This window comes from Colletes gigas, unplaced genomic scaffold, assembly GCF_013123115.1.
Source record: "Colletes gigas isolate AHSC1104 unplaced genomic scaffold, ASM1312311v1 Colletes_gigas_Sc00224, whole genome shotgun sequence".
NCBI classification, from domain to species: Eukaryota; Metazoa; Arthropoda; class Insecta; order Hymenoptera; family Colletidae; genus Colletes; species Colletes gigas.
Genome location: NW_025106847.1, coordinates 4,968 through 19,426, shown reverse-complemented (window position 1 = coordinate 19,426; position 14,459 = coordinate 4,968). Strand labels below are relative to the sequence as shown.

Here is a 14,459-nt window from a genome sequence, read left to right as displayed (position 1 = left end):
GAGCTGTATACTTCGACAGCTTTGGCAATCTTCGACCGCCTAAGGAATTGACACAATATTTGGATAATGATGATGTGAAAATTGAATACAATCGAACGTCTTATCAGGAGTATGATCAGAGCAATTGTGGACAACTATGTCTACGCTTTCTACAAACGATTGGCACCAAATTTAAGGATTGTCCCCCGCCACTCTGATTCAGTACTAGTCGAGCAGTTTCTCGGAATATGTCGTTAACATTGACTCTAACTGGCAAGAGTAGCACCCTCGTTGTAAGCTACTTTCCACCCATAGATTTGAGCGACGATGATTACGAGCTTGGTCTAACAACCTTTGAAACGTATCATACAATACCCAACATCGACTCGAGCAACGATAAATTCTACTTCACCACAAACTATGACACCAACAACAACAGCGTCGACACTGGCCACGAATACATTACGATTCCCCACGGCTCCTACGAACTAGACGCCATTGCCAAGTATTTGAAGCAGCGATTACTTGAGCGATATCCTAAAAATCTCGATGGTACCGATGATGATGGTGACAATGATATGTATCCTATAGTGTTACGCCCCAACAACAACACCATGAAAAGCGAGCTGTACTGCTCGTTTGCCGTAGACTTTACGAAACCCAATAACATTGGATCGCTATTGGGATTCTCGGCGAATCGGGAATTAGAACCGGGGCAGTGGCACGAATCGGACGACCCGATTAATATCATGAGCGTAAACATTATTCGCATTGAATGTAGTGTGACCGCTGGCGCGTACAACAATGGGAAGCGTGTACATACGATACATGAATTTTCTCCGAGAGTCCCGCCCGGATATAAGATATCGGAAACGCCCGCACAGATCATTTACCTTCCAATCACCGCAAGGATCATTACGGATCTAACGATACGCGTTGTGGATCAAAACGGACGATTGCTGGATTTTCGAGGTGAAGAGATTACCATCAGACTGCACGTGCGACGATAATACCTGTGGTGCGAACGAATGAGATGCTTGTGTTGAACGACTCCAGAAACACGTTTCTTCCAAACGAAATTGTCTACAACAACAACAACAACAACAGCCCTGAGTACGCTAAAACGAAGAGGCTCAGTGCTGCAAACATTGCATTTTTGAAATCATTGGGATTCATTGTGCGCATTTAAGTTGAAAATGGCTGACATTCTAAGCATTGGAGGGAAGCCGACGTTTGATGATCGCATTGTTAAGCTCGAGACTCACACATACAACCCATACGTTAACACAACGTTTGGACACAGTGATGAGATAAGAATACCTATACAACAGCAAGATTTATACACATTGCCGTGTGAAAGTTTCCTCTACGTGGAGGGGAAATTGACGATACATAAGCCAAATGATGCTTCAACGGTGATGTTGGGAAATAATTGCATGGCGTTCATATTTGATGAGATTCGATATGAGCTGAATGGTGTGGAGATTGATCGCAACAGAAACGTTGGAATAACTAGCACGCTTAAAAATTATGTATCACTGACATCCGATGAAGACAAAAATATGGAGAATGCTGGATGGGGCTTGAAACGACGCGATGAGTTGGTAGTGAAAAATCATTTCAATTTTTGCGTCCCGCTCAAATATTTGCTGGGATTTTGCGAGGACTACAAACGCATGGTTATTAATGCGCGTCACGAATTGATTTTAATACGATCGCGCAACGATAACAATTCTCTAATTGGGTCTCCAACGTTGGAACCAGAAATTGAATTACTTAAAGTGCAATGGCGGATGCCTCATGTGACGCTAAACGATGTTAATAAGCTATCGCTGCTACATGCTTTGGAAAGTGGGCAAAACCTGAGCATTAGTTTTCGCTCGTGGGATCTGTACGAGTATCCTCTCTTACAGAGCACCACCAAGCATTCGTGGGCCGTCAAGGCAGCCGCACAGCTGGAGAAGCCGCGATATGTTCTCTTTGCTCTACAGACTGCTCGAAAGAATGTGATGACCGAAGATGCTACTCGGTTTGACCACTGCAAATTGACCAATGTAAAACTGTTTCTCAACTCGGAATTTTATCCGTACGATGACATGAACTTGGACTTTGACAAGAATAGACACGCCATCTTGTTTAGCATGTATACGCATTTCCGTAAATCGTATTACGGACATAGTTGCAACGAGGCATTATTCACCGTTGCCCAATTTTTACAATTTGGCCCCCTCGTGGTGATTGACTGCTCGCGACAAAATGAGTCGATCAAGAATAGCACCGTGGACGTGCGCATAGAATTCGATTGTAAAGAGAATGTGCCAGCAAATACTACGGCCTACTGTCTCATTTTGCATGATCGGGTGGTTGAATACAATCCGCTGACAAACGTGGTGCGCAAAATCAATTAAATCCCAACGCTACTTACTTGCCCTCTCGTGTGCCAAATTCGTACAAATTTTCATCATGAAAATCGAGATGCTTTACGAGAAAGACCGCATTCTCCCGCCTGTCTTGGAAGTGAGCGGATCTCTAAATTGTTCCGATAATGACCGTACCAACATTTGTTGACCTGCAAGGGTTCAGTGTTGATGGAAGATTTGTTGTGAAGGAAGTGGCTGTCCTACGAAAAGGAACAATTCTCTCGCATTATATATTTGGGAGTTCGATGCCGCAATATCTTCTTACGAAATCTGACAAATCATGCATCCGGTGGTTGACGGCAAAACATCACGGACTACGGTGGGAAGATGGAGACGTTCCGTACAGTATGGCTAAACAGCTAATTACGAAAGCTGTTGTCGATGCGGTCGATGAAGAAGATGACGCACCGCATATCGCATATGTTAAAGGGCTGCAGAAACGAGACTGGCTTGCGGATTTCCTCGATGAAAATGCGCGAGCGAGCGTGATCATTGAGACACTGGACATGGACTACGAGGATACCATATCTCTAAAAAAGCTAAATGCACTTAATACCTTACGATGTGACAGACACGCAAAGCATTGTGCCATGCAAAATGTATTTAAAATATTCAACTGGTGGTCTAAACGCCAGAGAGAAATGCGTAAATAAATATAATCAATTTTTAATATATAAAAAATTTTGTTTCTTCACCCTCCCCAACCTAACCTCCTGCACATGATGTACGCTAGATTAAGACTATAGTTATAATTACTATTATGTAGAAGCGGTTCAATATGCGATCAAAGTGGTACCATACATGTTCAGAGTGGTATGATAGACGTTTGATAGATGTTCAGAGTGGTTCAATACACATTCGATACATGATCAAAGTGGTACGATAGATGTTCAAAGTGGTATGACAGATGTTCGATACGCGTTCAAAGTGGTATGATAGAGGTTCGAAGTAATTTTAATCCGTTGGACGCAGCGTGTCGCGAACACGATATTGTGTATTCGCGTAGCAACGACTTCGGCGAAAGGCGTGCAAGGAGGGTGTAGATTTCGAAGAACATGAAGAACAAAGACATCCTACTTTGCAAAGCTATGCATCTTTCAAGATAAAGGTTTACGTTCAAGAGGCAGGAGATGCAGCGAGCTCATTTGCATTCGATATGTGGGGCAGGTCTGAGGTATGTACACAATATTATTTTCATACAATTATCGCATCGTAAGTAATATATCATTTCTATATTCTAGAATTCGCAGAGGCTCCAACCGGCTGCCTCGCCACCCTCCTCGCCGCCTCCCTCGCCGCCGCCGGTATGTAATACTTTGTATTGTTTTTTGATTGATTAATGCTTAATGTGTTAATATTATCCCAATGATTGTATGTTCTAGGGCTCACCACAACCGCCACAACAACAACGACCAGTGGGGCCAGAAATGGCCGCACGGTTACGTGGGCCGTGGGTGCCTTTTAGGCGACTGCGGCCCATGCGGCGACCCCGACGGCGTTCTCCACCATCGCCACCATCGCCACCGTGGATAGATGCGCGGCGGCCGCGGCACCGTTCGCCGTCATCGACCCCAACACACACCCTCACCACGGCTATCATGGTCATCATCGGGATCGTCATCGCCATCCCGGTAGGGCAGTGGAGGGGGGGAATTTTTTTAAATTATTTTTTCTATTTATATTCTTCTATCAATATAGTCTCATTTAAAACATATATTATTTCTCGAATTTTATTTATTTACCCGTCTTCCACATTCTCTCCTCGCATAAATCTAAGGCTGGACCGTCGATTTAATTTATATTTTAATCCGTTGGACGCAGCGTGTCGCGAACACGATATTGCATATTCGCGTAGCAACGACTTCGTCGAAAGGCACGTAGCAGATAACGTACTCGCTGACAAAGCGCGAAAACGCATCGTTGCGCGAGACTCGACTCGACTCTGGATGAAAGAGGAACTGCAATTTTTCGAGTAAATTTTCGCATTTAGTATACAGTATGAAACTTTTTATTTCTTGTGTTTCGTAATGATATTAACCATTTTCTATAACGCGTTTTGCAAGAGTTTGACCAAACCTAACCACAGTGAACTATAAAAATCTGAATTTATACGAGTACTAGAATAATAAATAGAAAGAATAGATTTACGAGCCGAATGATGTGTTGTTTTTTTTTCGCTAGCTGTAAATATTTTCTTAGGAGAACATTATGTAATTCTTTTTTTTTTAGATCTCATCAAACGTACCGAGAACGCCGAAAAGACAATAAAAAAATGCCTGTGGGTGTAGAAAAAAATTTTCGGGGGTCATCCCCTCCCTCGGTTCGGTATGAAAAGTTTTCGGGGATCATTCCCCCCCCTCTTAAAAAATTTCCGACGGCGGGCCAGGTCTGGAGAGGTCTCCGCGGCGGCTCGGCCTGGACTAATCCCCTGACATCCCCCACTCCGCGGCTCGTGTGCGCGCAACCACTCTTCCACTCCCCACAGGCCCCGCGCCTAAAGTTCTCCGCGCCGCACTCCCCCGCGCGCCCTACCTTCCCCTCGCCGCACGCTCCCCTCATTGCCCCGTGGGTTAGAATCCCCATAGCTATACTACTGATAACCCCGGGCAACGCGTCAATAGCATGAAGGAGACAGCTGACGAGAGACGGTCAGAGTCTTGTCAAGAGTGTAGCACAGAGAAATAAAGAGTTTAAATTATATCGTTTACCGACGGAATAGAATTTCTTGTATCACCGCATCCTTTTAATACTAAATCCCACATAAATACATACAGTTTGTATAGCAATTATTCTATGTGGTTTCGACAATAGTGGTACTCGTCGGAAAACAAAAATCAAGAATATCAATTTCTTGACTGAGGCTTCGTTAAAAAGTTATTAAAAAATTCTACGATACGGTCTTTTCTACGACGATACGTTTGCTTTAACGGTTGTACGAATTAGCTTTTCTACGATTTAATTCAACGGTTTTACGGATTGGTCGATGTTTCCGGAGCCCGTTTCTTCCTCCGATACGCGATTTTGGGGGTGTCAACCGAATTTGGTATTAACTTTTAGCTCGACCGATTGGTCATCGACTTAGGGAAGGAGGACCCATTTTCACACCCCGTTTGGGAGGAAAATTCTTTCCTCATACCTGAACGTGGTGGAGGAAGACTTCCAGGTCACCCCCAGAACGAGGGTGCCCGAGGTTTTCTCCCCAAGTCGAAGGCTACGTTAATTTATCGAAGAAAAAACGGGACTCCGGATTAGGACGCGACGAGTGGCCGCGCGTGTTTGACAGCTGTTTTATGGCTATATTGTTCCACGAGTTGGCGATGGTCGTTCTAGAGGACCGTGCCACCTACGGAACAATATAGCTTTTCGTTGGTCAACTCGGGCCTAGCACTTCCATTTCGTTAAAGCACTCGATGGTTTTACGACAATATTTGCCAGATGCAGAATATTCGAAGACTTTTTCGACAAAGTAACGACTCCGCATCTGGCAACATACAAAAGCGGATTTAAAAATATAACAGTAACCTTAATTTTTTATCGAAAATCAATATGTTTTTAAATTTAAGCAACTGCAATTTCTTGTTGGTTAGACACTGATTAACTTCGATACGAAACATTTTTTTGTCACATCATCGAAAGGGGCTGAAAAATCGTGGGGACTAGTTCGTGCCCCACCCTGTATATTGTTTAATATCGCTGATTTTGATTATTTTCTTCGGTTTGAGCAACATCGAGCAGTTAAAATTGATTTGCATATGACGTGTAATATGCCATCAATTACTTAGTGTGCAAAAAATCACAGAGGTACTTTGAGGTACTTTTTTTAAAAATCCAGTCAATGTTGATAAACATTTTACATAAAAAAATTGGGACAAATTGTTAATATTATAAAAAAGTCATTCTGCAGTTTGAAAGGACTTATAATACTGACCGTAATTTACAAAATTCAAATTAATTAGATAAACATTTGGCAAGTGGCACGTGTTTAAAAAAATGCACCAAAAACTGGAATAAATTTCAAGCATTATTATTGACAACAAATTGGGAAATTCATTCCAAATTGTCGGTAGTATTAAAATCTACGTTCCTTTATTAGTATTTTAAGATATAATAAGTGTAATGTATGGATGGTAAAGAAGATGCGGTAGTTACCGGCACGGTATGGGATACGGGAGCGAGACGGCCGGGGAATCGGTATTGATCAGTATGTCATGGGTAGTGAGTCCAGCATGGTCTGTCAGGTTTTGAATCGTGCTGTTAAGTAAATAACTATACATATAGAAACAGTGAGTATTGTTACGTGCCCTTTCCCAAAGACATCACAATTTTCCATGTGGTGTCTAATGACATACACCACAGAACACAGATATTGCCCATGCCACGCCTATTACACAAATACAAATATACACGCCACGCTCATCACACAAATTCCATCTACACTTTTCAATAACCTACAAAGTTATGTTGATTGGATAACAAAAAATACGCTTTTAACACGAATAAAAAGTATTCAAAGGAGTCATTTTAACCATTATTTTTCCACTGATATTTTAAATTAAATATGTATCATTTTAATTAAATTTAAATAAAAAAAAATAAAGGTCTATTTAAAAAACGAATTGACGAAAAGTAAGACGAAAATCAAGAATATTAATTTCTTGAGTTATTAAAAAATTAAATTAAAAAATTTCAAATCGTTCTAAAAAAATTATTTTCGGTTGCAAGGGTCGATTCTAATCATTTTTGTGGCATTATAGAAACTTTGTATTTTGTTTATAGTTAAAATATATCTTTTCATGTTTTTCTTTAAATAAATTTCTTAATATAACCAAATATTTGTTCTGTTTAATTAAACAGGAAATCATATCAAACATTAACTTATCGTGAAGATGTAATAAATACAAGATTTTATCGGAAAATCCGGTAACTTTATGAAAATTTCGATCAGTGTATGTCTTGAACAGAAAAATTACAAGCTTTCTTATCTAAATTGCTGAAAACTTTCAAATACCGATTGAGAACTTTGTTAAGACAGAGTTGAAATCCAAAATTGCCCCAATAATATAGTGCTGGACACAAGTATTGCCACAGCATGGTTGTGGTGGTACAAATGCTTATAACTACTGAACAAAGGGTATAGCCGAATAGGGGAGTCAAATGTGACCCCAAACCGAATTCAACGAACGATGGGTCATTCGATAGCTTATCCAAAAAAAACCCTGCGTGCCAATTTTTAACATGAAATCTAGACCGTGGGGGTAGTAATGGGGTGAAAACGAAAATCATGTTTTTCTACAATTTCTCTTGACCTATTGAGTAAAAAAAATGTAAAAAAATTTAGAGACATTTTGGGTACCGGGGCACATATTTTGGGAGATTTTCAGATTTTTTGATCGAAGAACCAGGTAGTAAAAAATAAAAAACCGCAAAAAATGTCGAAAAATGTCGATTACGTATTTGTAGCGGTTAAGCATCGCGCCAATGGGCCGCGACCATCGCGCTACCTCGCGCCGATTTAGCCACCTCGAGACCGCTAACGAGGTGCGCACGCCTTTTTGAATTCATTACCGTGTAACAACCAAAGCGACAACACGTGCTTAACCAACCAAGTGATTCTCAACGCCTTTAAACCGAGTTTAATTAAAACCAGTGTATTGTGTTTTAAGTATCTGTTTATTACGCAGTAATTCCTTGTGACTATTGTATAGAAATACAAGATAATTGACGTGATTTGGTCTCTTTCGATTTCCGCCAATTTTCCGATTTCTCCTCGGAGCGTCAATTTCCTTTTTGTTGGAAAAAATCCCAGCCTCTCTCTTTAACCCTCTTTACCAAACCGAAACAGTATTGAAGGAGGTCCGGAACTACTTTTATACTTTTACAGTAAACAGGTATTGCTATTACTATCATTCTCAATTTTTTTCAGATTTTTCATTTTGGTGCGCCGCAGTAAAAAAAAATAAAAACCGATTTTTTCCTCATTTTCTGCGTATTAGAGTAATTTACACGTTGAATTCTTATGCATTCTTCAATATATGAGTGTTTTGTAGACTGTTTAATGTTTCTACACTAAGCAGAATTGAGGAAAAATCATAAAAATTGTTTTTTCGCTAATTACTAAGTCATAATAATATTATTACACTGATTACTTATTGTTCTAATTGTTCACTTTTCCTGTTACTTAGTTTTGAGTGTTTTAACCTTAATCAATAATTTATTTATAGCCATTATTATATTAATTAATAATTACCTTCTGTTCCTAGTTAATTAACCACGTTAATTTTTTCAAAACCTCCTAAAATGAATTATTCCATGGCAAATGCAAAAGAAATAACCCTTCCTCAACTAAGAGAATTAGAGAGACCTGGCACACGAATAGAGTATCAAGAATATCCGCCTCCAGAAAAATGTTACTTATATCGAGGAAAATTTATTAGAATTAAAGGTAACCTCCTATCTCCCTTTTCTTTGACAGTTTTAGAAACTCTCCATCCTGAAGTATTCCAAATTCCAGACAACTTACAGTACGACTATTCAACCCTCCCAGATGTTTCTGCTTTTAAATTAGATATTGACGCAATTATTAGCAATCATAGAATTATTACTGACTCAAAATTTCTAGTGACTCAATCTCCTGATCATATTAATGCTTGGTTAGCACTCTTTGTGGTATATGGGCGTCACTTTCTAGCTGCCCTTGAAGAGTATTCTTATGATCATGATGCAGGGGTTGAAGTTATTCGTAATACTGAATCAGTAATATCTGATGAGTATATAAGAAAGTATGAGGGGGAGATGAGAAGGGAGAATATACGTGCTACCTGCCATATATTAATCATTTCAATGTTCAAATCCTTCAGTTCTGTAGAGACTGTAGGATTAAATCAGAGATCCATCTACTTAACTAATAGAACTAAGGCTGCATATGCCTCTATGAGTACAGTGGAAGGTCCCTTGCTAATTGCTCCCGAATTCTTAACAAGATACTCAAATGTATTACAATCCCTACCAAAATTGAGACAAAAGTTCTTAGAATTTATATTCAATTATCAAGAAAACTATCCGGAACTAGCTGCTGCAACAATATTACTCGCAGAGTCTGCCATGACAGGCATAAAGATAATGCTTGAATTTATAAATGGGGACCCCCTAACTTATGCCTATATGGATAAAAGGATTTGGGAAGACGTTGCCAGATTCATGCCTGCTGTTGATCGTATAAAACAAGAATTAGGACAAATGTGGCCCTATTATAGAATTCTAAAACCCAATGATGCAACACTGAATGCAATTAACTACAAATATTTTGCAGGTTGTTCTCTCGTCTGGAAAAAGGAATTCGGAGATAAATCTTTCGAAAATGTCCAGTCGGGTACGATCGGTGTCTTACCATCTGTTCTATTATCAGCAGCAGCAAAGAGACATCCTTCTTTAACAAGAAAAGATATAGAAGGTACTACCGGGCTTACCGAAGAGCAGCTCGCTGGCATGAAATTCATGCAGTTGGATATCATTGAATTGGAAGCTTCAGAGAAATCAGCAGAAGATTTGGGGACTGAATCCTTTGCTCAGGAAAATATACAGACCTACATCTCAAATTTGTTAAAGTCTTCTTTAGCAAAAAAGAAGTAACAAATCTAACACCCCCTTAATCACCAATTCTAGTAATTGTTTTTGTGTATAAAAAAATTAGGATATATTGTTAGAATACTAAGGGACTCTAACGGTGTGGTTCCGGACGAGGAAGAAGATAGGGTAGAGAGAATTGGTACAAGTTTTCAATTAACTTTTTTATTACAAAATATAAATCAAAAATGTCAATTACAAAAAAAACCTTAAACTAAAAGAAGATATATGAGACGACGGCTCTCCTTTCGGCCGCGTCTCCTCCTTCCTTTTCCTTTCTAAGGTCTTCTGTAACAAAAATTATACAAGAAGTATAATTATTTTGCGGACAAGTCACCGATTACGCGCTCGTCAGCTGATTGTCTCGCGCTCCAGCGACAGTCTGGTGTGCTTGGAGGGGAGAGCTAACTGACAATTCAGCGCAATAGCTAGTGGACTGTATTATTTTGCTTTGGTCGGTGATAGTCGTTTTTTACGATATCACCGACGCGCACAACCGGGTAGACGAGGTTTTCCTCTGATCTACCGGGTTCGCTTCGCAATGCCACGGACGGGAAACCAAATGGAGGTTGTAAGGCTCCAAATGGCTATATCCCGCGAGCACGCTCACCGTGCGGGTGACGTTTGAACGCCACCCACGCAAGAGGACGTCTCCTGTCGGTGCACTCTATGTGGTACACCTAACGGGCGATTCGAGTGGGTTCCTCGATCCCTTCGAACGGCGAACCACCACCAGGAGATAACCAGTATGTCGGTATCTCCGTTACAGTGGCTCAAACCGTATTCAATAGGAAGAGACTCAAAGTGATTAACACCGAATCCCTAACGTCGCAGTCGCGGCAACGAACTGCAACGTTCAATCACAATCCTGCGTCTACGATCGTGTCACGCGCGGCGTGTACTGCGATCGCTGCAACGACAGGCAGATTGTCCTTTTATTCGAGAAAATCTCAAGTCGCTATGACGAGATTTTCCTGAATAAATCAATGTCCGCAAACTTGATCCGATTACGAGGAGAGAGATCGTCTCATTCTCCTCGGAGCTTCGTACGAAAATGGGAGAGATCGTCACAGGATCTGCTCCTGATCGCCGACGGCTCACGAATGATCCGTAACGATCTGCAAGCATCGACGGCCACGGCTGGGCTCCGTCGCGCAAGCGCAGTCGCGTAGCGACGCATCGCGCTGCTGGGCCCGGGCGGCTACGCGCCGCATAGCCACGACGCGGCGCTGCCGCGTCTCGGCTGTCGATCTCGATTCGATAAATCGATTCTTCTCTCTCTCTCGGCGCTAACAACACGATTTCTGGAATTTGTTCTCAGAATCGAGAATTCCAGTGAAGCTAGCTAGCAAAAACACGAAAATGGCCGCGGTATACTAATCTGACGAAGAAAAATTTCTCCGTCAGCAGAACCTTCCAGAATTACGCGAATTCATGATAAATACGGGCATCGCGGCCGAGTTTTTACGTCTCGGACTCACACGATATTTAAACATATATCATGTTTTATAACTACGATTTATTTTCTGTCCTGCTTTTAATTTTATATCTTATATTTTATTGCTTACCAGAACATCAGGATGGGTATAGTTTTAGTGATGACTCTAGTGATAATTCTTCTAACTAAGTGTTACCTTATTATCTTAGAGTGGAATTATCATTGCACTAAGCAGAATTACATAACAATTGAAACAAATAAAATAAAGCCAACCATTGGGCGCATATATCCTAAAAAATCAAAGATATTTTCAGGTTAAGATATTTGTAAAATACTTTTAGAACATTTATAAATAAATATAAAGCATTGTTATATAGTTAGAATTTAAAAAAAAATAATGAAGAAAAAAAAATACTAAGTCCAGAAGGGAGACTCGAACCTATGGTAAAATAAGCTTCCAGCGGTTCCACAGTCGGACACTTTAACGCTGCGCCATCGACACCGTTGAAAATACAAATAAATGTGATGAAATAATAATGAGTTGTTTAGAATTGTTTAGAACGAACCAAACACAATCCGAGCAATTAGAACGTAAGTGACACGTAAATTAAATAAAATAATTTTAATTTTAATAAAGAGTTATCGCCGTCATTGGAGTGGCCCTTGTTTCCTACATTCTACAGTACAGATCCTATAATCATTTCCTGTTTAATCTAAATTCTATCGAAGATGTAGGCCTAGCTAAGGATAAGAAGACTCGTTGATCTTAAAACCAAAAATTTGCTAAAATTGAAATTGAAAAAGTCTCGGAGGATTCTGATATTGTAATCCTTGTAAGCTTATTCTCGTCCTGTAGAGCGATATATGCAAGTTTTCGTCTTGTGTGGTGCATTATATTTAAGTAAGTCAGAATTTTTAACACTGGTTGAAAAACATTCATTACCTAATATTTCATATTGGAAACTATGAGGTTACGGGAGAACAATTTTATTCACTCATCAATTATTGTACAATATACAGGGTGTTCGGCCATCCCTGGGAAAAATTTTAATGGGAGATTCTAGAGGCCAAAATAAGACGAAAATCAAGAATATAAATTTGTTGATTGAGGCTTCGTTAAAAAGTTATTAACGTTTAAAGTTCCGGCCGTACTGAATTATTTTCTAGAAAAGTGGTTAGGATTTCGGGGGTAGGTCTAATGACCAAAACTGCTTGTAATTGACCCCTGCAATTTAATATATGTAATACGGTCTGTGCCAATACTTTTGTTCGGCACTGTATGTATACATATAGAAAAAGACATTTTTGTTCCATACAACGCACGTGTTTGTTGTACACATGTAAAAAAAGATAGTTTTTTAATTCCAGAGAATTTCACTACATATGATACAAGGGTAACGTTATCTGTCGAGGAAGTTCTTGCAGTTTTTAAGACTTTTAAAAATCTAGTGTTAGAAGAAAGGAATAAAAAGATGGAAGTGAGTGAGAGTGAGTTTTACAAAAATGGCAGAGGAACAGCTACTATATGAAACAGGATTAAATCATTCACAGTTTTCTGACATTCTAAATTCTGTTCAAGATGTATTACGAAACAGTGAATTTGCAGTTGGAATATATCTATCGCGGTTACATCACGATTACACATTTGAAGAAATAGCAAAACGTTATCTTATTACACGACAAACAACAAGTAATTACTGTGAAAATGTAAGACAGCATGTTCGAGAATTAACTCATTCTCTGGCCACCACGACGCTCATTAGCAGCACTCTCGGGCACGCTTTGTGCACAAGTAGGATAGCTGCACCAGCTAACAGCGCGATGCGCCCAAAACCGATTTTGGGCATTTGCACATAATTGATATGCGCGCGCATCGATCCTTCTGCCGACTGGTCGAAACCTCGTGGTGGCCAAGAGCGCGGCCATTGCCCAGTCTTGTTCTGACCGCCCAAATGCTAACTTTGTTCAAGTGTGCTTTCAAGTTCTTTGTTCTTGTTCCTTGCTCTCAACGCTCATTGTTCTTGTTTTATGTAAGTTCCTCACTCATTCACGCAAGGCTCAAACTCATAAACCCTTTCCAATTATATTAATTGCAAAGGTATTGTGTGTTGAATAACTCATAATCACGGTCGTTTCTCAAAACCCATCTCTGCTGGAAATGGCGATCAATAATATCGTCATTTTCTAAAGATCTCACGCGCTCAATTCTCAGTAAAATATTGACTGTCTTGTAACCACGACATTATGATTTTCAATAAATGATTAACGTTTAACTTGTTTAACGTTTTACACCATATTGTAACACGACATAATAATTTTAGTATAGAAATAAGAACGACGACGCGGCTTTCGCCGAAACGAAGCAATACCGCGCCCTTAGATTTACGTGGGATAGAAACGTCGACGTAGCGTTCACCGAAAAGCCAGGTCAACGCTAAGAATAGATGGGTCCTAGCCAATCAGCGACGGCCAGGCCCGCGCTAGCACGGGCCTCCGAGTATAAATACGGGCCCTTCGACCCATGTTAGGCAGTCACTTCCCGACTACGCAAGAGTAAACCTCCTCAGTGCCGGCTCCTACGCGGGTATGCCAAGCTGCAGGAACCCTCTAGCAACAGTCGGGTAGACTCACCAGGGACTTTGACTCCCCACCCCGTTGAAGCAGTCCTAAGAGGTACGGTAACGCGGCACCTACGCGGAGCGTCGCCACCTGCCCTTAGTGTCTCGTTCACGGTCAGTCGACCTTGGGGAGCTCTCCGACTCCGGACCTCCCGGCGATTTCATTGTACGTCTGGGCAACTCTCAATAAACAATCAGTCCTTCTTAGGACTCGACTCCAGAGCCAAAGCCGCTGCACCCTTTAAAAACCCTCACCCTCGCACCCATCCCACCTTGGTACTACGGAACCCCGTTTCCTCAGTACCGCACTCCTTCCGCTCCCTCTCACTCTCTCTCGCCCCCTACCACCCTTACAAGTTTCATTAATTAATATTGGCAACT

The 14,459-nt window shown here is 40.7% G+C and overlaps 1 protein-coding gene across 1 annotated transcript; it reads left to right on the top strand.

Annotated features, from left to right (window-relative positions):
• Positions 1–1,175: 1,175 nt before the first annotated feature.
• On the top strand, positions 1,176–2,387 carry LOC122404361. The gene has a single exon (XM_043408295.1). The coding sequence runs from the start codon at positions 1,176–1,178 to the stop codon at positions 2,385–2,387; it is 1,212 nt and encodes a 403-aa protein (XP_043264230.1).
• Positions 2,388–14,459: the final 12,072 nt, after the last annotated feature.

Coding starts and splice junctions, on each gene's coding strand:
- LOC122404361 (XM_043408295.1), top strand. CDS start 1,176: ATGGCTGACATTCTAAGCATTGGAGGGAAGCCGACGTTTGATGATCGC.